At 38.9% G+C, this 23,194-nt stretch overlaps 1 protein-coding gene across 1 annotated transcript in view; it reads left to right on the forward strand.

The window, feature by feature from the left end:
- Positions 1-23,194, forward strand: part of LOC111150855 (solute carrier family 9 member C2 (putative)) — a 102,601-nt gene that overhangs the window by 27,320 nt on the left and 52,087 nt on the right. The window contains 4 exon segments of the mRNA XM_022508492.1: positions 2,626-2,794; positions 11,302-11,383; positions 14,684-14,850; positions 15,447-15,551. Of these exon segments, the coding sequence (XP_022364200.1) occupies positions 2,626-2,794; positions 11,302-11,383; positions 14,684-14,850; positions 15,447-15,551 (523 nt within the window).

Raw genomic sequence — 23,194 nt, forward strand, 5'->3', positions numbered from 1 at the left:
CCTCTACCTGCCTCTCTGCCTACTTGTGATCTCTCTCTGTCAAATAAATAAATAAAATCTTAAAAAAAATTTTTTTTTTTTAGATTTTATTTATTTATCAGAGAGAGAGAGGGAGAGAGAGCGAGCACAGGCAGACAGAATGGCAGGCAGAGGCAGAGGGAGAAGCAGGCTCCCTGCAGAGCAAGGAGCCCGATGCGGGACCCAATCCCAGGACGCTGGGATCATGACCTGAGCCGAAGGCAGCTGCTTAACCAACTGAGCCACCCAGGTGTCCCGGAACTTCCTTTATAAGAGGTTCTCAGGGGACATTGCTTTTGCTGACTCTGAAGGCCCTGCACACCACTCATATAGTCACTCTCACACACAAGGATGTGTATGCAATTTACGCTTCTTTGTACGATGGAAGCTCACGCGCCAATTGAGACTGGTCACAAAAAATGAAGAGAGAAGGGGTAGCTGGGTGGCTCAGTGGGTTAAAGCCTCTGCCTTCAGCTCAGGTCATGATCCCAGGGTCCTGGGATCAAGCCCCACATCGGGCTCTCTGCTCAGCAGGGAGCCTGCTTCCCTTCCTCTCTCTCTGTTTGCCTCTCTGCCTACTTGTGATCTCTGTCTGTCAAAAAAAAAAAGAAAAAGAAAAAGAAAATGAAGAGAGAATATGAAGAATATGCACATTGTTTGGCTCGGCTACACTTCTGGTGTCTCATTTCATCTTCATAACAACACTAGGAGATGGGAATTTTATGGATGAAGAAACTGGCCAACAAAGGCAAAGTACCTTGCCCAAAGTCAAATGGCTTGGGAGTGCCAGGGATCTGAGGTGAACTATTGGATCCATCTCACTAGAGGAAAGGCTTTAATGGAAGGAGTCATCCTGAGGGTCCCTCAAAATATGGGTGGGCTTTTCATAAGAGACTTGTTGAGAAAAACATTTTAGAGGATGAGCCAAACTAAGGCCTGGACACAATAATTATTGCTAACATGTATTGAGTGCTGACCACATTCAAAACATCATTCTAAATCCTATGTATGTTGCCTCATTTAATTGAGTCTTCACAATAATCCTTTGAGGCAAGTGTACTTATTGTTATATATCACCTCCACTTTACAGGTGAAGAAACTGAGGTTTAAAGTGGTTAAAGAGGGTGCCTGGGTGGCTCAGTTGGTTAAGCCACTGCCTTCGGCTCAGGTCATGATCCTGGAGTCTGGGGCTCGAGTCCTGCATCAGGCTCCCAGCTCCATGGGGATTCTGCTTCTCCCTCTGACCTTCTCCCCTCTTGTGCACTCTCTTACTCTCTCTCCCACTCTCTCAAATAAATAAAATCTTTTAAATAAATAAGTAGGTTAAAGAGCTTGCTTAAGTTTACATGGTTGGCAAAAGCAGCCTCAACTTGAAACCTAGGTAGACTGACTCCTGAGATTTTACTACACTGCCTTTCTGTTTTTGATATCAGGAAATGATATGAGTTGTTCTATTTTGGCTGGACTCCATGGTATTTCAGAGAAAGACCAATTAGTAAGGCTGAAAATGTTGATAAGAATTACTTTGCAAAAGGCTTAAATGCAAGGCAGAGGAGTTTGTTCAAATTAATTACATATGTTGCAGACGGTAATTGCAGATTTTCTGTTTCTCAATGATAGAAATTCTCTAAACTGTCTTGTGAAATTCCCAGCTGAGCAACTGATACACAATATATTTTCTGAGGCTAAGGACATGTCAATTTTCTTTCTGCTGAAATCTGCTTTGAGGGATAGTACTGATATTCATTTGGTGCAGATCCCCTAAATATAGATTCTAAATTTTGGGTAGAGGGTCTTATAGAAAAATGATCCGTAGGCACTTGTGGAGAGCATAGCATAATAATAGAGTTGTGGAATCACTATGTTGCACATAAAACTATGATTAACATTGTGGGTCAACTATTCTCAAATAAGAAAAAAGAAGAGAGGGGCACCTGGGTGACTCTGTCAGTTAAGCGTCTGACTCTTGAGAGCCTAGGTCATGATTTTAGGATTGTGAGATTGAGCCCAGTGTCAGGATCCGTGCTGGGCATGGAGCCTGCTTGAGATTTTCTCTCTCCCTCTCCGTCTGTCCCTCCCCACTCTAAAAAGAAAAGCAAAGAAAACTGTTCTGTAGAGGAAAAAAGACACAAACTGAGATTACTTATGTGACATTTAATTTATGAGTTTCAAGGGAGCACAAGAAAACTTTGGTTAAGCCATTTATTAATGTGCCTACAATAATTTTCCCTTTCTGGCCATCATCTGCATGTCCTTTTGGCCCAATTTCTGAATCTAGTCATGGCCCTCCATGGAATAGATGAGCTTGTCAATGTTATTTGAAGAACTTTCTTTCAGAAATTTACTACGCAAATCCAAATAGTGCCCAATAGTGTTAATAATAAATCCTTGTATTTGTATAAAACTTCTAGCACTGTTTTTCAAGATATGAGTATTATATGCAAAATTTAGACAGTAGATTTGATTTGTCCCAAAAAGTTTGAACAACTTGTTAATAAACTGATTATTTTATTTTTCCTGAAAAAAATCTGATATGAAATGTAGTATTCAACCATGAATAACATTGATACATTAGGTGTGATTAATAAATTTTTTTTCTTTCCACAGGTTGCTTACTGTTGTGTTAGTGAGCCCCATTCTGATGCATACAAATTACGAATATAATTGGAAATGGGGAATTGTTATAGCATGGTCTGGAATTAAAGGAGTTTTTAGCTTACTCCTGGCTCCTGATATTCATAATCTGGCTGAAAAAAAAATGGAGTCACCACAATTGGTAGGAAAAAATTGTATCTCATATTTATTCATATTTACTCATTTTTATTTATTTTGTAGTACTTGTCATAGTTCCCAATAATAGAGCTAACCATTTTTTTAAAGTTTTCATTTAAATTCCAATTAGTTAACATACAGTGTAATATTAGTTTCAGGTGTACAATTTAGTGATTGAATATTTACATACAATACTCATCACATCAAGGGCCCTGCTTAATCCCCATCACCCATTTTACCCACCCCCCTACCCACCTCCCCTCTGGTAATCATCAGTTTGTTCTCTATAGTTAAGAGTCTGTTTCTCGGTTTGCCTCCTTTTCTCTCTTTTTTTCTGCCTCTTTGTTCATTTTGTTTTTTAAATTCCACATATGAGTAAAATCATATGGTATTTATGTTTCTCTGACTGACTTATTTGCTTAACATTATACTCTCTAGCTCTATCCATGTTGTTGCAATGGCAAGATTTCATTCTTTTTTGATGGCCAAGGAATATTCCATTATATACATATACCACACCTTCTTTATTCATTTATCAGTCGATGGACACTTGGGCTGTTTCCATAGTTTAGCTATTGTTTTTTTTTTTGTTTTGTTTTGTTTTTAAAGATTTTATTTATTTATTTGACAGAGATCACAAGCAGGCAGAGAGGCAGGCAGAGAGAGAGGAGGAAGCAGGCTCCCCGCCAAGCAGAAAGCCCGATGCGGGGCTCGAACCCAGGACCCGGGATCATGACCTGAGCCGAAGGCAGCGGCTTAAACCACTGAGCCACCCAGGCGCCCCTAGTTTAGCTATTGTTGATAATGTCGCTATAAACATCAGGGTCCATGTATCCCTTTGAACTGGTATTTTAGTCTTTTGGGTTAATGCCTAATAATACAATCGCTGGATCATAAGATAGGTCTATTTTCAGCCTTTTGAGGAATCTCCATACTGTTTTCCTTAGTGGCTGTACCAGTTTGCGTTCCCACCAACGGTGCAAGAGGGTTCCCCTTTTTTCATATCCTCACCAACAGCTGTTGTTTCTTGTGTTTTTTATTTTAGCCATTTTGGCAAGTGTGAGGCGATATCTCGTTGTAGTTCGGATTTGTATTTCCCTGGTGATGAGTGGTATGGAGCATGTTTTCATCTGTCTATTGGCCAGCTGTATGTCTTCTTTGGAAAAATCTCTATCCATTGTCTTTTATCTATTTTTTAGTTGGATTATTTGGTTTTTTTGGGTGTTAAGTTGTGTAAGTTTTTTATATATTTTGGATACTAACCCTTTATCAGATATGTCATTTGCAAATATCTTTCCCCATTCTTCCCCTATAGGCTGACTTTTAATTTTGTTGATTGCTTCCTTCCCTGTGCAGAAGCTTTTTATTTTGATGAAGTCCCAGTCCTTTATTTTTGCTTTTGTTTTCCTTGCCTCCAGAGACTAGCTAGAAAGATGTTGCTATGGCTGACGTCAAAGAGGTTAGTGCCTATATTCTCCGCTAGGATTTTAATGGTTTCCTGTCTCATATTTAGGTTTTTCATCCATTCTGAAGTTATTTTTGTGTATGGTGTAAGAAAGTGGTCTTGTTTCATTATTTTGCATGTTGCTATCAGTTTTCCCAACATTATCTGTTGAAGAGACTGTCTTTTTCCCTGGAATATTCATTCCTGCTTTGCCAAAAATTAATGGACCCTATAGTTGTGGGTTCATTTCTGGGTTTTCTATTGTGTTCTATTGAGCCATGTGTCTGTTTTTGTGCTGGTACCACACTGTTTTGATCACTACAGCTTTGTAAAATAACCTGAATTCCAAATTGTGATGCCTCCATCACAATTGTGATGCTTTTCTTTTTCAAGGTTGCTTCGGCTATTTGAGGTCTTGTGTAGCTCCATACAAATTTTAGAATTATTTATTCTAGCTCTGTGAAAAATGCTGGTGTTATTTTGATAGGGATTGCATTAAATGTGTAAATGGCTTTGGGTGGCATAGACATTTTAACAATATTTGTTTTACTAAGCCATGAGCATGGAATATCTTTACATTTTAACAATATTTATTTTTCTAATCCATGAGCATGGAATATCTTTACATTTCTTCATGTCCTCTTCAGTTTCTTTCATCAGTGTTTTATAGTTTTCAGAGTACTGGTCTTTTACCTATTTGGTTATGTTTTTTCCTAAGTATCTTAGAAGTTTTGGTGCAATTGTAAATGGGATTGATTCCTTAATTTGTCTTTCTGCTGCTTCATTATTGGTGTATAGAAATGCAACAGATTTTTGTACATTGTTTTTGTATTACAGAATTTGTGTAACAGCTCTTTTTTTCATTTTTTTTAATTTAAATTCAATTAGCAAACATATAATACATCATTAGTTTTTGATGTAATGTTCAATGATTCATTAGTTGCGTGTAACACCCAGTGCTCATAATATCACTTGCCCTCCTTTATTATGATGGAGTGCCCTTTTTCATCTCTTGTTATAGACTTTATTTTATTTTTTTAATTTTTTATAGATTTATTTATTTATTTGACAGACAGAGATCACAACTAGGCAAAGAGGCAGGCAGAGAGAGAGAGGAAGGAAGCAGGCTCCCCACTGAGCAGAGATCCCAGGACACTGAGATCAAGACCTGAGCTGAAGGCAGCGGCTTTAACCCACTGAGCCACCCAGGTGCCCCTATAGACTTTATTTTAAAGTCTAGTTTGTCCATATATATTTTTTTTAACAAAAACAAGATAAAATTATTTATTTGTAGCACAGCCCGGTCTCCATCACTTCAGCACAGCATAAGAGTAGAAAAGAGCCACAACTATAAACATCATTTAGTCTAAGGCAGAACTTCATGCCTCCCTGAATAGCAAGCCCATCTCTCCCCAGAATCCAGCCCAAAGCCAAACTGAACACACAGGCAAGCCCAGAATGAAGTTGGCCCCAGGTCTCAGAACATCTCACCCTTTCCCCACAGCCCTTCAAACTTCCTACCTGTAGCCTCCTAACCCTCCACCCCCAACTGGGCCAACTCCTAACCTCCCAGTCGCCAGAGTGCTTTCTTTGTGGGATAATTAACAAGGTTTTAAGAGTTATAGAAACAATGCCCTGTGAAATCCATTGTTGCCTAGAAAGTTCAAAAGGATCCCCCATTCATAATCCTGATCAGCAGTGGCAGCTCTTCCTCTCCTCACCATAGATGCAGGCGGTTTTAAAGTGATTGTCCTCACAGCTCCATACTCAGCGTTTCCTATCGACTTTATTAAAGATTATTCTCCTCATCCCAGGGTAGGAAGGAACCCCAGGTATTGTCCCCAGGTTCAGAGACTGAGAGGAAAAGCCCTGATAGCTTAGAAGATTCCTTCTGCTTCCTTCCGAAGATTTTGGAGATTATTGTATAACTATTTTTTAATCCATTTGAGAAAAGTTAATGTTAGATTCAGAGGGCAATGCAAGCACAGAAGCTTGCATGAGGTAATAGTTTCGAGAATACAGGAGGCAAGACAGAGAGTATAAAATCTCAAGTGGCTTTCTTCACCTAAAATCTTCTAGAAAGCCTCAAAAGATGGATACTAGGAGGATTTCACCTTTGCAGGCCTTGGTAAGGCAAGTCCAAAAGTTTTACCATCTTGGACTGGTGACTTTTGACAAGGTCACAAAAAAACAAACAAAACAAACAAAACAAAACAACAACAAGAAAGCAGGGCATCTCCAGAGGAACATCTTTAAGAGCTCTGGCTAGTGATAGCACTACTCTGGCCTTTTTTTTTTTTTTTTTTTTACATCCATTTGCATGATAAATGTTTCTCTACCCCCTCACTTTGGATCTGCAGGTGATTTTAGATCTAAAATGAGTCTCTTGTAGCCAACATATAGATGGGTCTTGTTTTTTCTATCCATTCCAATACCCTATGTCTTTAGATTGGAACATTCAGTCCATTTACATTCAGAGTAATTATTGATAGATATGTACTTAGTGCCATTTTATTACTTGTTTTGTCATTGTTTCTGGAAGTATTCTCTGTTCCTTTCTTGTCTTTGTCACTTTTGGTCTTTCCACACTCAAAGATACCCCAATAGTATTTCTTGTAGGACTGGTTTTGTGGTCACAAACTCCTTTAGTTTTTTGTTTGTTTGTTTTGGGGGTTTTTAAAAAAAGATTTTATTTATTTGTCAGAAAGAGAGAGGGAGAGAGCATAAGCAGGGAGAATGACAGGCAGAGGGAGAAGCAGGCTCTCTTCTGAGCAAGGAGCCCGATGCAGAACTCGATCTGAGGCTGCTGGGATCATGACCTGAGTTGAAGGCAGCCACTTAACTGAATGAGCCATCCAGGCATCCCATCCTTTAGTTTTTGTATGGGAAACTTTTTTTCTCTCCTTCTCTTCTGGATGATAGCCTTGCTGGATAGAATATTCTTGGCTACAGATTTTTCCCATTCAGCGCTTTAAATATGTCATGCCACTCCCTTCTGGCTTGCAGTGTTTTTGTTGAGAAATCTATAGCCAGCCTTATGGGTCTTCCCTTGAAAGCTAAGGACTTCTTTTGTCTTGCTGCTTTCAATAGTTGTTTTTTTTAATTATATTTTACAAATTTAATTACAATATGTCTTAATGTTGGCTTGCTTTGGTTGATTTTGATGGGAGTTCTCTGTGTCTCTTGGATCGGGATGTTTGTTTCTTTCCCAGATTAGGGAAGTTTTCTGCTATTATTTTTTCAAATAAATTTCCTGCTCCCCCGTTCTTCTATAATGTGATTGTTATTGCTTTGGACAGAGTCACTCGATTCCCCGAGTCTATTCTCGTGTTCCATAATTCTTTCTCTCTTTTGTTCTGCTTCCTTATTTTCCATTATTTTGTCTTCTATATCACTTATTTATTCTTCTGCTTCTTTCAGCCTTGTGTTCATTGCCTCAAGCTGGTTTCCAATCTCAATTACTGCATTTTTCATTTCTGACAGATACTTTTTTAATTCTATTATCTCTGTGGTAAGAGTCTCCTTGAAATCTTCTATTCTTTTCCCAAGCCCAGTGAGTATCTTTATGATTGTTGCTTTAAATTCTCTATCAGGGGGGCGCCTGGGTGGCTCAGTGGGTTAAAGCCTCTGCCTTCGGCTCAGGTCATGATCCCAGGGTCGTGGGATCGAGCCCCGCATCAGGCTCTCTGCTCAGCAGAGAGGCTGCTTCTTCCTCTCTCTTTCTCTGCCTGCCTCTCTGTCTGCTTGTGATCTCTGTCTGTCAAATAAATAAATAAAATCTTTAAATTATCTATCAGGAATGTTACTTATATCTGTTTTGCTTAGATCTCTGACTGTGACCTTATCTTGTTCTTTCATGTGGGATGGATTCCTCCATCTGGACATTTTGTCTAAGTCTCTGCTTTCTTCTCCATATTAGAAAAGCCAGTTATGTTTCCTGCTCCTGAAAGTAACAGCTTTATGAAGAAGAGGTCATAGAGTGTTTAGGGCCTGGCACTTCAGAGAGTGTCTGAGGCATGCTGTGTGCACTCTGCTGTTGTGTTTGACTGCTGTATCCTCAGGCCAGGTATCAGCAGAGACTCTCCTTGCCTGCAGTGGGCACTGTTTGGTCCTTGGCCAGAGTGTGGTGAGTTTTAACTAGGTGTGCTCTGGTCTGCTTGTTAAAAGAGACCTGATACTACTACTACTAAAACTGAAGTCCAGCAGAACTCTGGTCAGGAAATATGGTATGGGCAGGGATTTCTGCTGGCCTTCTGGGGAAGGGGCTGGCCATGTTGGGACAGAGGCAAGCCTGACAGAGGGCAGGTGTTCCAGAGAACAGGGTGGGTTGGACTTGGTGTAAGCATCTTAGGCAGCCTCTGTGGGCACTGTGCTGCCTCCTGAAGGTGGCTGTGTGTTTATGCTGAGGGGCAAGGGAGGTAAATGGCACCTGCTGGCTCCTTTGTCTCCAGAGAGGTAAGAATCCTACCTCTCAGGTACATGCTCCAAGAAGAATGAATTATCTCCCTGCTGTGTGCCCCAGGCATTCTTCAGATGCTATTTCCATGCCACCTGCCCCCAGGTTATTTGTCTGCCTTCTCTCCAGGAGTAGGGCAGGTTCCTCAGGGCTCTATCCCAGCCAAGCCGGCTGGCCTTTAAAACTTGTCTCTAAGTCCCACTGGTTGCAAAAACTCACAAAAACCAACCCCTCTTGTTTTCCCAGCCAGTGCCTTTAGGGAAGTGCTCTCCTTGTGCATTCCCCTGTGTGCCTCTCTCTCTCACCTTTCTCCATGACCAGGACTCCCTCCCTTCCATAGCACTTGCGATCTGTTTCTTCCCCAAACCACCTCTCTGTACTTCCTACCTTCCTTGATGTGGTTTCTTCTCTTCCTTTAGTTGTGGAGTTTTTTCTGTCAGTCTTCAGGTTGGTTTCTGGGGTTATTTAGATAAATGATTTGATAGTTATCTAGTTATGTTTATGGGGACAAGATGAGCCTAGGGTCCTCCTACTCCTTCACCATCTTCTTTTCCTTCTCCCAAAGTTAACCATTTTTTTAAAGATTATTTATTTATTTATTTGACAGAGAGATAGAGAGCCCAAGTAGGCAGAGTGGCAGGCAGAAGGAGAGGGAGAAGCAGACTCTCCACTGAGCAGGAAGCCCGATGTGGGACTAGATCCCAGGACCCTGGGATCATGACCTGAGCCAAAAGCAACCGTTTAACTGACTGAGCCACCCAGGCACTACCAAAGTTAACCGTTTTAAAAATTAGATTTGAAAAATGTGTTCTTTTAAGTAGAAAGGAACTTTCAGAGGAAAGTTTGTTTTGACAGTATGAAAGGGACCAACAGTCAAGTAGTGGTTAATGGTGTGGGAATCAGATAGACTTGAGATCAAATCCTGGTTCTACCATCACAGGCTGGGTGACCTTGGGCAAGTTTCCCAGATTTGTAGAACCTCAATTTCCAGTTGAAGATTGAGATGATACTTAGTAAAATACCTGCCACTTAGCAAATGCTCAATTAATGTTACTCTCCCTCAAAGCCTTTTTCTCCATAGGCTAGCTGGTGGATTTCTGGGCAATCTGATGGTGGCAGTGTCTGTGGTACCGAGACTCTAGGGAAGATCCAAAGAGCCCAGTGCATCTGCTGACAGTGTTAGGGCCCCTCGTCATTTGTGACTATGGTGGGAGCTAGCTGGAGAAATTGATAAAAGTTGCCAGAAATCCCCAGGACAATCCCCAAACACCTCCCAGTCAGATGAATTCCAAGCCTGCTGCTGGAGGGAGAAAAGCCACTCGAATAATGTGAATTAAAAACACCTGCCCACCTCCCAAGGAACTTTAATCTACAGGTAAATGTACAGGGTTTCTTGATATTGGCTGATTTCCAGCTCAGGGTTTTCTCTTTGTCATTTTGCTCCTGTTCCAGAAGACTCCAGCAGTACAATATTTTAAAAATTTCTTTGGGGGATCAGTTATCTCCCTCTCCATCTTGCCTGTAGAGACATCAAAACAAAGAGAATAGCATGTTAGGGGAAGAACTCAGGTGCCCTAACTCCTAAAGGAAGAAGTTATTTTTTAAATGGACTATTATATTCCTTACAGTCTTTCCTGAGGATCTGCCCTTCTTATCTATAGTTATCATGTGGGAATTTGGAGTTCAAACTAACCAGTGGTTTTGTAGAGATTTAGGGTCCTTTCATGCCCCAAAGGAAAGGTATCATAACAAAAATCTGAGCTCTTTCAATTATCTTTTGTTCAAGGAATCAGCCTAAAACCAAGTCAATGGAATGCTAACACTGGAATATCATTTACAGTATTTCCCAAATCTATCTGATGTTACACCAATCCCTTTAGCACCACTCCCTACCTGCACGATCAGAACCTTCAGGGAAGAAACCTGGAAGTCGGTATCTTTTAGATGTACTTCAGGTGTTTAGTGTTGTTAGTCAAATTTGGAAAACACTCTCCAAAAGACATACTACTATTAACTCCAGTTTCCAGTGAAGGGCACTGAGGCTCAGAATGGTTAAGTTAACTGACTCCAAATTACATGGCTAATAGGGGCAGAGCTAAGACCTGCGAAAGTGATTGTATGCTTGTTTCTGCACGGTGACTCTCCAGACCCCACCATGGTTCCTGCAGCTTCCTTCAGAGCCTCCTGAGCTGTAGTAAATGCTGGTGGCAGATACCCTTTCCCTCCCTGCTGTGTCACCACTGCCTGCAGTTGCTGGGTCCTCCTCACCCCTGGCCCTGCAGGCTCCAGAGCTGTGTCTGTGATGCCTACCACCTTGCTAGCTTTGCAAGGCTGCTGCAGCGATGGAGAGCTCTTCCACCAGTGTTCTTATCCCTCCCAGAAATTATAAACTCTTCTCTCATTCACATTGAAAACTAATTTCTGCTCCAGTGTATTATATTCAAACAGTGTCTACAAAATAACCCTTTTGCCTCAATTTACTTCTCAGAAATAGGATTAAAAAATGTGGATTAAGATAGAATTTTGTTGATGTTGGTTAGTTGAACAATGATGCCCTTTGGAGAACTTCTTCATCTTTTGGTTCTAACTACTTGTGTGTTTTGTTTTTTAGTTTATATTGTATGTACAGGTAATATCACTATTGACTATGGGAATAAATTCGTACATGATGACTCATTCAGCCAGGACATTAGGTAAAGTAAATCTGTCTTTCATTAATTAACTGGGGGAAATAATGCAAATAGATTATTGTTGGGGGTCATGGGGACATTTCTTATGAAGTTCAAGGAATTGACTATGAAATCATTCATTTTCATTCACTTATTACTTATTGATGCTGTATTAATTGGGGGTATTGGTTCAGCCAGTTTAACAGAAACCACATTCACAGTGGCTTAAACAAGATAGAGGACTTTCTCCCCCACCCCCTACCTAAATGTCCAAAAGAGTGGGGTAGTTCTGCTTCTTTTTTGTTTCTCCTCCATTCCCCGGGATGTTGTTCTTGTCTGCAAGGTAGAAGTTGGCTCACTACCACTATATCTTCAATCCAACCGACTAGACAGGGGAAATGAGGAGATAGGTGGCAATGGAGGGTAAGCCGTTTCCTTTTAAGGGCAGAATCTAGAAATTGTATGCATCATTACCACTCACATTCCATTGGCCAAAATTTGGTCACATAGTCATTCATGGGTAATAGAAGCTGTGAAATATTATCCCTATCTGGCTGACCATGTGCTTAGCCAAAACTTGGAAATTCGGTTGGTAAAGAAGAAGGGGAAAATGGATATTGGGAGACAGTCAGTAGACTGTGCCACAGTGGCTTATTTCCAGAAGACATTTGAGGCCATTGATAGTAAAATGCATAAGTATGATTAAATCACACAGAGATACATGGTCAATAGAGAAATCTAGGATAAGATAATTGGTGGCAGTATAGTCAACTGGGGATGGAGAAGGTGAGGTAGGATTACACCAAGTCTTAGAATAGGGCCTTAGTATCATTCAGTATCCCATGGCCTGGTCTTAGCTATGCTGGTGTTTGATTTTTTCAGTGTATCTAGAATTGATCCAACTGCTGGAGATTCACATATGCTGCACTCACAGGAAAATATGGATAAGGCAGAAAATCAATTTATTAATTTATAATAAGATGATTTATTTCTATGTCTGAAATAATTGTGATCATTATTCAGGGTATTTACCTCTAAATACCAATTTCCTCGATAAACAAAACTAGTCATCAGGAAGTTTCTTGGAAAGCCTGGAACTAATGAGAGGCAATGGAAGGATGATGTTGAAAGAGAGTTCTTCTAGTCAAGGAAATAGCCTGGTGAATTTACCCTATCCTACCTGTGAGAGACATCACCTCCATTTGTGTCTTTTCAGTCATGTCCTTTTGTAAAACTGAACCCCACAAAAACTCTAGCATAACTTCCTGTTACTGCCCACCTCAAACCCAAAGGCCCCAATATGTAAACTGAACTAGTAAATTAGGCAGACTTTTGGTAGCTCTCCTTTCCCCCCAGTTATGGATTTGTTCTCATTCTCAGTAGAAAGGTATGCTTTGTCAGCAAAAGCCCACAGTGGAACATGAGGAAAGTTAATTTGATCTTTGAAGACTTTCTCACACCTCCCTTCCCACCAATTCCTTTGACTCCCAGGGGTCCAGACCCACTCCATTCTCTTTGCTTAGGATGTAACATCTGGATTTCTCCCATGCTTCTTTCCTGTGATTCCTCTTATTCTGACACTTCTAGGTTGTCATGGTAATATTTTTTCTTCTCTTTTTCCTCCCTTACAAAATTTGTAAAAATTTTATTATTTATTTATTTATTTTTGGGAGAGAGAGAGTGTGTGTGTGTGAGAGGCAGAGGGAGAGAGAATCCCAAGGAGGCTTCACACTTAGCATGGAGCCTGTGTGGGGCTCCATCTCAAGATCCTGAGATCATAACCTGAGCTAAAATCAAGAATTGGATGCTTAACCAACTGAGCCCCCCAGGCACCTCCATCCCTCTCCAAATTTTTTTTATTGTAGTAGCTAAACCTCAAAAATTTTCATTATAAAACGGAAGTGCATGATAACGGTCTTTCTCCCCTCAGAATCCATACTCATCCTTTCCAGAAATACTACATGGCACACATTTAATACTTGTCAGAGTTGAGTTTTATCAGTAGGAGTTTCAAACTAACTGCTTCCGTCTAGTCTAAGGCTTTAAGAGATTCCCTCCTCATACACTTCCAGGATCATCTAAATACAGGGAGTTCACTCAAATGTATTGGTGCCACCAAGTGGTCCACATACACTCATGTTTCCCCCGAAAAAGAGAAAAATTTCTTCTTGTGTGGTCTCAGTCATGGGAATTTTGAATCTAAAGCTGACAACTTCTAACTTCAGCCTACAGTCAAATGCATGTTTGCTCTGGACCATAATGAGTCAAGAGGGATAGGTTTCCAGACCTTGGGAATCCTGAAAATTTCAAACACCATCATTACACACAGTGTCCCACAGAGAATACAGTAAAGTTAAGCTAAACATTTAGAACTCGTTTTAACTGTCTATGAGACCATTCATGCGCAATTATGAAGAGAGAACAACTTTATTGAGATGTAATTCCAAGTGAGCGGACCAAGTTCACTCACTAATTAAATTCTTTTGGGGGGCACCTGGGTGGCTCTTTCAGTTAAACATCTACCTTTGGCTCATGTCATGATTTTGGGGTCCTGGAATCAAGCCCTGCATCAGGCTCCCTGCTTGGTAGGGAGTCTGCTTCTCCCTCTCCCTCTGCCTGCCACTTGCCCTGCTTGTGCTCTCTCTATCTCTTTGTGGAATGAATAAATAGAATCTTCAAAAAAAAAATTAATTCTTGTTTTTGGTGAGTGAGCCTCATAGCTGTAACTTCAAATTCATACCTCAAGAAAATACAAATGGCTACAATTTTTGGAGCATGTAGATTTGCTGGCCCGGAAACAGATATACTAAATTTGAGGGATCTCTATTGCGGTGACCTTTTTATTTAAAAATTTTTTAATTTTAAAATTTTTATAAGAATTAGTCGGAGAATTGTTCAGTTGCAAATTCCAAGGCCAGTCTAATTCTCTAGGTATGAGGTGGGCCAGGGAATTTGCACAGATTAATAGGCAACCTTCGTACCTGAAGAAGACATGAGTAGTTTCTTATACTTTGAGAAATACTGATTAGGGACCTTGAAGTAACAAGTCACATCTCTTGGTAACGGGAATGGAAGGAAACTAATAAAGCATTCCTTAGCAGCTGAGTCAGATAAAGTTGAGCTCTGCAGCCAGAAGAAACAGAGAGATGGGTAATTTTCTGGAAGACTTTGGACCAAAGGTTGTCCTTGCTCTAAACACTATTGTTTGGCTGTGCAGGTGATTCACTACAGCAACAAGATTTCACTCCATCTTGCAGGATTTTGCCTCTTCTTACAGTCTTCACTGTATTCTATTAAGACTCTTGCTTTTTTTTTTCGTCACAGGTTTGTGTGCTATTTCCCTCCCAAGGCAAATGGCCATGCAAAATGCCATTAAGCACATTCAAGAGATAATACAGAACACAATCACACTATTCAAAACAGAAAAAATTTTGACAAATGTTAATTGGACCTTAGTAGAAGAAAAAACAAAGATTGAATACAACTTTCCTGTGAGTTGATACCCGGCAAAAAAAAAAAAAAAAAAAAAATATTCCTTCTTCTGTCCTGGGTCTGCCTCTCATATAAAGAAATTTGATCCTGCAAATGAAATGTCAGAAAACTGAGGACGGGGGATATATTTACTAGCTTTGCTATCTTGGTGAAAAGATTTTGAATTCTCTCTAAAGAGAAGGTCTTAGTTATCTAGGTTTATTTGTCAAATAGAGGAGAATTGGTATTTTTACACACTGGTTGATTTACTAACTATGAATGGCCTCTGGCAAGCCCATATTTCCAACCATTAGAGGAGCTGAGCGATCTGTCCTCATGTTATTATAAAAAGCAAAGAACACAGGTTTCTTCAGAGAGCAGTCAAGCATAGGTAGGTTTGGGGGAGAATCTGACTTGCAAATCTCCCAAATGAATTGTTACTTTACCACAGTTAAAAGCCACATTTTTCATACAGAGAGTGAACCCAGTTACACATATCCCTTCATGATAGCAGTTCTGATTTGAGTTATTTGAGTCTTTGTTGAGTGAAGTGTTTGGCAGCTCTTATATATTTTAGCTTATTTTTAATTTAATCTAATTATGTTTTTAAACTTAGTCTGATCCTTATTATGTTTCACCTGATAACAAATAGGAGGAGGAGTCCCCAACAGAAGAAGTTTTAATAGAAGAAGCCAGATTGCATGTCGCTATAATCCAAATGGTTGGTACAGTTCGCATAATCTATTTTTTATTTATTTATTTTTAATTCTTATTCTTATTTCTTAAATAATGCTCCTATTTCTTAAATAAGGCTTTCAGGTGACTGGAAAAAAAAAGTTTTCACCTTTTGATAGCCTATTGTTATTAAAGTTTGTTTGCTTTATTAAAGTTAAAAAATAACAATAAATGTCTTAAGCTTTGAGTTCAAGTCACCTATCTTATTATTCTGTTTCTAAGTCTAGTAATTTTTAGCAGTTGGCTTTTGAGGGGTCTTTGAATAATCTTTGGTGCCCTTTATGTACTTATCTAACTGAACATCTTCAAATATCTGAAACTACTTTTATAAATTTAATGTATTTGAGTTTCTTTTATATAAAATTCTCTTAAGTGCTTTTTTAACTCTTGCAAATCTAATACATTAAAATAAAACTAATGTATCAAAAATTCTCTTAAAATATTTAAGATTAAATGTTTTAATATAAGGAAGATTATATTTTAAATAAACATATTTGTATATAATTATATATTATATAACATTAAAATTATATAACATATTAAAATAAAAATAATTATATATTATATAACATAATTTAAAGTAATTACATATTATATAACATATTAAAATATGATTACTAGGTAAAATCAAGTTTAAATCAACTTATCAAATTGCACATTTTAAATTGGGGTTATGGTCTAATAGAACACATTTTATTCAATATTACAAATACACAAAAATATGCCCATATATTCATTATGCCCAGAGTCCATTTTTTAAAATTTTATTTTAAAACTTACAATGAAGAATTTTCAACATAAACAAAAGTAGATATAATACTATAATAAGTGCCTATGTACCCATCACCCAGCCTTAAAAACCAATATGACTAACTCTGCCTCATCAGCAGCCTCATTCACTACTCTACTTTCCATATTAATTTAATACAAATCCCAGATATCATATTATTTCATCTGTAAATACTTCAGTATGTATCTCAAAATTTTAAAGCGTTTTAAAAAACATAGTAAAATATTAATATTGTACCTAGAAGTTAATAATAGTTCCTTAATCAAATATCAAGTCAATGATCAAATTTCCAATTGTCTTGTTAATGAGAGTGAGCACAAGAGAGGGGAGGGGCAAACGGAGAGGGAGAGAGAGAATCTCTTGTAGACTTCCCACTGAGCATGGAGCCGAGCTTGGGGCTTGATTTCACAACCCTGAGATCATGACCCTGACATCATGATCCTGAGCCAAAATCAAGAGTTGGACCCTTTACCGACTGAGGCACCTAGGCGCCCCTCACAGTTTATACTTTTAAATTGAATCTGTATTAATTAATTACAGTTACATTGTAATTAATGAATATGCCCTTTAAGTCTCTTTAACCTATAAATTCCTTCCTCTCTTTTATTTTTTCTGTTGAAGAACGTATTTCTCCTTAATACAAAATAAAGTAATAATACTATATTTTCCCTTTTTTAAGCATTTCTAAGCTTAATTTAAAATATTCTCAGAGTTTGAAAGTTTCTTACCCAGAGCAGTATAGTATGGTCACAATTTATTTGTAGAGCCTCCATTAAGAGGTGGTGCCTATATCCCTCCCTGCTACCCCTACCTCATTGAATTTGGGCTGTTCTTGTGTCTTGTTTTGACCCATAAAATGTTTCAGAAGTGACCTTGGGAATGTTCTGGAGCCTGTGCTTCGAGAAGATTTACAGTTTCCACTTTCTTCTACTCTGAATACCAACCTGTGATTATCATGTGAGGAAACTGGCTTGCCTCTGAAGCATGAGATATCACATAAAAATAAACTGAGACATGCAATCAAGAGTTGGTCTTTCAGTGGTCTTAACAAAGGGTCTTTAGGCACATACTTTATTTGATCTTGAACCCAAAGGCATATTTTACTGTCAGCATTCTAGACGTTTAGATCTTTTGCCAGCTGGAAAGACTGCAGATAAGAAAGAAGTTTAGTTAGCAACCTGGCAAAGCATGGACTCTATTTTTTCTCTAATTTCTGCTGTAGAGTAAACTGTTTCTCTTTGGTTTCTCTCTCTCTTCCTGTACTTTGTCATAAGTAGCTTAAACATTGATAGTTTTAGTATTTCTTGAATATTAGAAATCTAGAAATAATCTTAGCTGCCAGATTCATAAGTTCATTGGGCACATTTTTCACCTTCCCAGGGGCCTCAGGTGACAGAATTGCCCACTGTGGTGCCTCTTCATTAGCACGGCTGGCTCCCTCCTGTACCTTAAATCAGTTTTTGCACTGCTCTCTGACTCTACTCACCCCTAAGTCCCAACACTACTGTCACATGTTTTAACCCTTTTTAGGGAGGCTCTGCACAATTGATACTGATTTCCATTTTGGTTGGCCTTTGCTCCATATCAAACCAGACCAAAATTTACAGGCTTAAAACAATGGTTTATTATGTCTCATAGTTCTGTGGATTGGCAATCTGGATGATTCTGTCGTCGGTCTTGGCTGGGAGCATTCATGTGTCTGTGGTCATCTCATAGTTCAGTGGGACTAGAGGGTCCAGAATGTCCTCATTCAGAGATTTGGCAGTTGATGCGGGATGTCTTTCAAAGCACTTTGGCTGTCTTCCATATGGCCTTCTATTTTCCACAGAGTGGGCTGGGCTTCTTCTCAGCATTGTGGACTCTGGATTCAAACAGGGTAAGAGGAGAAGCTGCAAGGCCTTTGAATCCTATGTTCTGGAAGTTGAATAACATTATTTTTATTCCCATTCTATGAGTTAAAGCAAATCACAAAGCTAGCTCGGAGACAATGAATGAAGAGGTAGATTCCCTTTCTTGGGAGAAGCAATAGGGTCAGTTGCAAGGGGGCATGGACACAGGAAAGCATGGATACATTGGGGTCATTGCCATAATGACCTACCATGTTTACTTTTTTTAAACTAACAATCCCATGTAATGACCACTCCCACTCCTATTCTCTCTCTCTCTCTCTCTCTTTTTAAGTAGGCTCCATGTCCAACAAGGAGCTTGAACTCATGACCTGAGCTGAGATCAAGAGTCCAACACTTCTTTTTTTAAATATTTTATTTATTTATTTGACAGAGAGAGAGGGAGATCACAAGCAGGCAGAGAGGCAGGCAGCGGTTGGGGGGAAGCAGGCTCCCCTCTGAGCAGAGAGCCCGATGCGGGGCTCAATCCCAGGACCCTGAGACCATGACCTGAACCAAAGGCAGAGGCTTAACCCACTGAGCCACCCAGGTGCCCCAAGAGTCCAACACTTAACCAACTGAGCCATCCAGGCATTCTTCCATATTGTCTTTTTTTTTTTTTTTTAAGATGTATTTCTATATTAGAGAGAGAGGGGGAGGAAGAGAGTGAGCAGTGGAAGGGGTAGAGGGAGAGGGAAAGAATCTTCACACAGACTCCCCACTGAGCATGGAGCCTGAGTGAGGCTCAATCCCAGGACCTGAGATCATGACCTGAGCCAAAATCAAGTCAGATGCTTAACTGTCTCAGCCACCCAGGCTCCCCACCAGGCTCCCCACTGTCTTTTAAAGGCTTTTCTGAGAGTGCTCTCTACTGGCATTCCTCCTATTTTTGTGACCCCTTTCTTTTTGGTCTGTTCCATGAACTCCTCTTTTTATCTATTTAATGTTAGTTTTTCTTAGAAGAGCTAACTCTCTCCATCATTTTTACCTTACAATCTCTCCATCCTTCTTCAAGGTGCACTCACAGTTTTAATGCTATCCATGGATGCTCCTCAAATCTGTATTCTTCCTTCCAAAACTCTGAGTACAATGCCTTTAGACTCATAAATTCAAGTGGCTAGATATCTCTTAGACTTATCACTGGTACCTAAATCCCCCTGAACTCATCATCTAAAACCTGCTCTTGTATTCCTAGTTTCAGTGAATGGGCTCATTACCCCTGTGATCACTCAGGTCAACTGGATTTCTCCCTCTTTTTCCAAGCTGTATCAATCTTAACTTCTAAATATTTATCAAATATCCCCCTTCCCATTCTTTTGTCTATTAATTTAGGACATTATAACCTCTTGCCTAAATAATAACCTTCAACTGGTCTTGCTTCCTCCAGTATTTCCATTATCAAATCACAGTGACTTATCTAAAAGACAAAGAGAACTATACCACCTTCCTGCTTAAAATGGCTCCTCAGGTCCTACAGCATTTTCCAAAGTGAGTTCTAAAGAACACTTGCTCTACAGAATGTTAATAGTAACTGCATAACAACAAAAGAAGTTTCCATGCTCAAATTTTTTTGGGAAATGATAGTTTAAAGGAAGTTAAATGGTTTCTTATGGAACCCCTTCTAGTAGAATATCTCAGAATTTTTAACATACTGATGTGCATCAAGACTCTCTAAAAGGGAATATTGAATATTCCCACCCCCACTTCCTCACATAGCACATTTATGATGGGGGTAGTGGTGGTGGTTGTGGTTAATTCTAGTAGTGTCTCACAGGATTAGCTTATTATCTTCCAGGAAGAGTTTATCTATGAGATCAAGTCTATATATAAGTACAGGGTCTTTTGTAATCTGACCCCTACCCATTTCTCCAAGTGTTCCATCACCATTCTCTGCCCCACAACTTGTCCTTCCTTTACGGCACTCACCATGCTGTTTCTCATCTCTGTGCATGCACTGATGATGCCCCTCTCTGCTCACCTCCTTCTCCACTCTGCTCCCCCGACCTCCATTTCTCATTTGGATAATTATGCTCATCTTTAAAACTCAGTTGAGGTTCATCTCTTTCAGGAAATTTTTTCTGACCCCACCCCATATCAAGTTTAATTAGTGCCCTGTAGTTACTTTTACCCTTTCACATTTCCACCCTATTTCACAGGTCTCTGTGTCTAATTTTCCCCTTCCTCCACTTGGCTATGAACTCCTTAAAGTTTATCTGCAGTGCCTTGGCATGGGGCTTGGAACCAAGTAGACATTCAAAAAACAAATTTAATTTTAAAATTCCATCATAATAGCATAAAAGTAAATCATAATTTTCTTGAGCCAAATCTTTTCCTGGATGGGCAGGGCTGGAGATACTATAGGTGTAATAATTATATATATGCTTTAGAACTGAACTCTGGGACATAACTTCTCTTATAGTGGGTGTCTTCCCAGGGCTATCAAGAAAGCCTACAAAATGGAGATATCTATCAACAGCCTCAGTGGTCCTCCGAATAAGGAAAGCCTGGCCATTGCCCCTCTACCCTTTAGAATCTAGCTTCAGAGTTCATGTGCTTTATCTACCCACAAGTTATGGGTGGATCATTTTCCTATTTCCTGGAAAAGAAGCTGGTGGGTAGATGACTATTACCTCAAGAAATAAGTAGCATGAATTCCTTGTTTTTCTGTAGTGACTAGCATCCTTACAATTGCAAAACTTGAGAAAATATACTAAGTGCAGTGGAGTTTGGAAACAACATTTATAAACATGGGTAAGCAAGAGTACCTTGCCAGCATCGAGGAAGTAAGTTTAGGCAGTAGTCTTAGAAGGTAACTTTAATCTTTACTATTAGTGGCACCTAAAAGGTGTGATTTTTCTCCTGAATTTTGTTGGGTGGTTGACACAAGAATACAGTCTACTTATATTTATAAGATGTTTTATAGAAGCCTCATGGTAATCACAAAGGAAAAACATACAGTAGATGAAAGATAAAGAGAAAGAAATTAAAGCATACTACTACAAAAATAAATCACAATGGATGTTAGTGGGGAACAAAGGAACTAAAGAAACAGAAAACAATGAACAGAGTGGCAAGAAAAGTCCTTATCTATCAATAATTGCTTTAAATGCAAATGCTTAAATTCTCCAATCAAAATACAGAATGGATGAATGGATTTAAAAAACCCAGATCCAACAATATGCTGCCTACAAGAGACTCACTTAAGGTTTAAGGACGTATATAGGCTGAAAGTAAAGGTTTGAAAAAAGATTCCATGCAAATGGTAACCAAAAGAGAGCAGGAGTGCCTATAGTTAACATCAGTTAAAACAGACTTTAAGGCAAAATTGGTCATAAGAGACAAGAAGGTCACTATACAGTGGTAGAGGTACAAATATATCAAGAAGATATAACATCTGCAAATATATATCCCTACCACTAGAGTATCTAAATATTTCAAACAAATATTAACAAAACTGAAGATTCTTGAGAAATAGATAGCAATAAAATTATAGTAAAGGACTTCAACATCCCACTTTCAACACTGGCTAGATAATACGAACAGAAAATTAACAGGGAAACAGTGGATCTGAATAATACTTACAGATCAAATAGACTGACAGACATATATAGAACATTCCATTCAATACACTAAAATACATATTCTTCTTAAGTTCACATGGGACATTCTCCACGATAGATCATATGGTGGGTCACAAAGCAAGCCTTATCAAATCCAAGAAGGTTGAAATTATATCAAGAATCTTTTTCTTGGGGTGTCTGGGTGGCTCAGTGGCTTAAGCTTCTGCCTACGGCTCAGGTCATGATCTCAGGGTCCTGGGATCGAGTCCCACATTGGGCTCTCTACTCAGCAGGGAGCCTGTTCCTCCTCTCTCTCTGCCTGCCTCTCTGCCTACTTCTGATCTCTATCTGTCAAATAAATAAATAAAATCTTTTTAAAAAATCTTTTTCTTTATATCATTATAAAGATGGCATAAAACTAGAAATCAATGGTAAAAATAGTGTAAAACTAGAAATCAATAACAGGAAGAAAACTGAAAAATTCTCAAATGCATGGAAATTAGACAACACACTCCTGAACAACCAATGGATCAAGGAAGAAATCAAAATGGAAGTTAGAAAATATCTTGACAAATGAAAATGAAAACACAATGTATCAAAACTTACAGGATGCTGGAAATGCAGTTTTAAGAGGGAAATTTATAGTGATAAATGCCTACATTAAGAAAAAAGGAAGACCTGAAATAACCTAACATCACACATCAAGAAATTAGGAAAAATAACAACTTGTTCTTTGGGCCCATTTTCGTGGGGCTAAAGTTAATAGAAAGAAGGATATAATAAATCTTCAAGTATAAATAAATGAAATAAAGACTAGAAAGATAATGGGAAAAAAATTAATGAAACTAAGTGTTGGCTTTCGGAAGTATAAGCAAAATTGCCAAAACTTAACTAGAATAATCAATAAAGAATGAGAACTCAAAATTATAAAAAAGTAGAGACAATACAAACTGACATCACGGAAATACAAATGATTTTAAGAGGTTACTATGAAGAGTTGTAAGCCGAAGAACTAGATAACCTAGATGAAATAGATGAATTCCTAGAAATTTAGAGTCTACCAAGACTGAATCATAAAAAAAGTAGAAAATCTCAGCTGACCAATAATGAGTAAGGAGATTGAATTAATAACAAAAACCCCCCATGATCCTCTTAATAGATGCAGAAAAAAATTTTGATAAAATACAGCATATTTTCATTTTTGTTTTTATTTATTTATTTTTAAAAATTATTTGTCAGAGAGACAGCAAGAGAGGGAACACAAGCAGGGGGAGTGGGAAAGGGAAGAGCAGGTCCCACCAAATGGAGCTGGGTGTGGGGCTGGATCCCAGGACCGTGGACACTTAATGACTGAGCCACCCTGGTGCCCTTTCTTCTTAAAAAAAAAAAAAAA

Source organism: Enhydra lutris, unplaced genomic scaffold (genome assembly GCF_002288905.1).
Source record: "Enhydra lutris kenyoni isolate GAN:26980312 unplaced genomic scaffold, ASM228890v2 scaffoldscaffold24, whole genome shotgun sequence".
Classification (NCBI taxonomy): domain Eukaryota; kingdom Metazoa; phylum Chordata; class Mammalia; order Carnivora; family Mustelidae; genus Enhydra; species Enhydra lutris.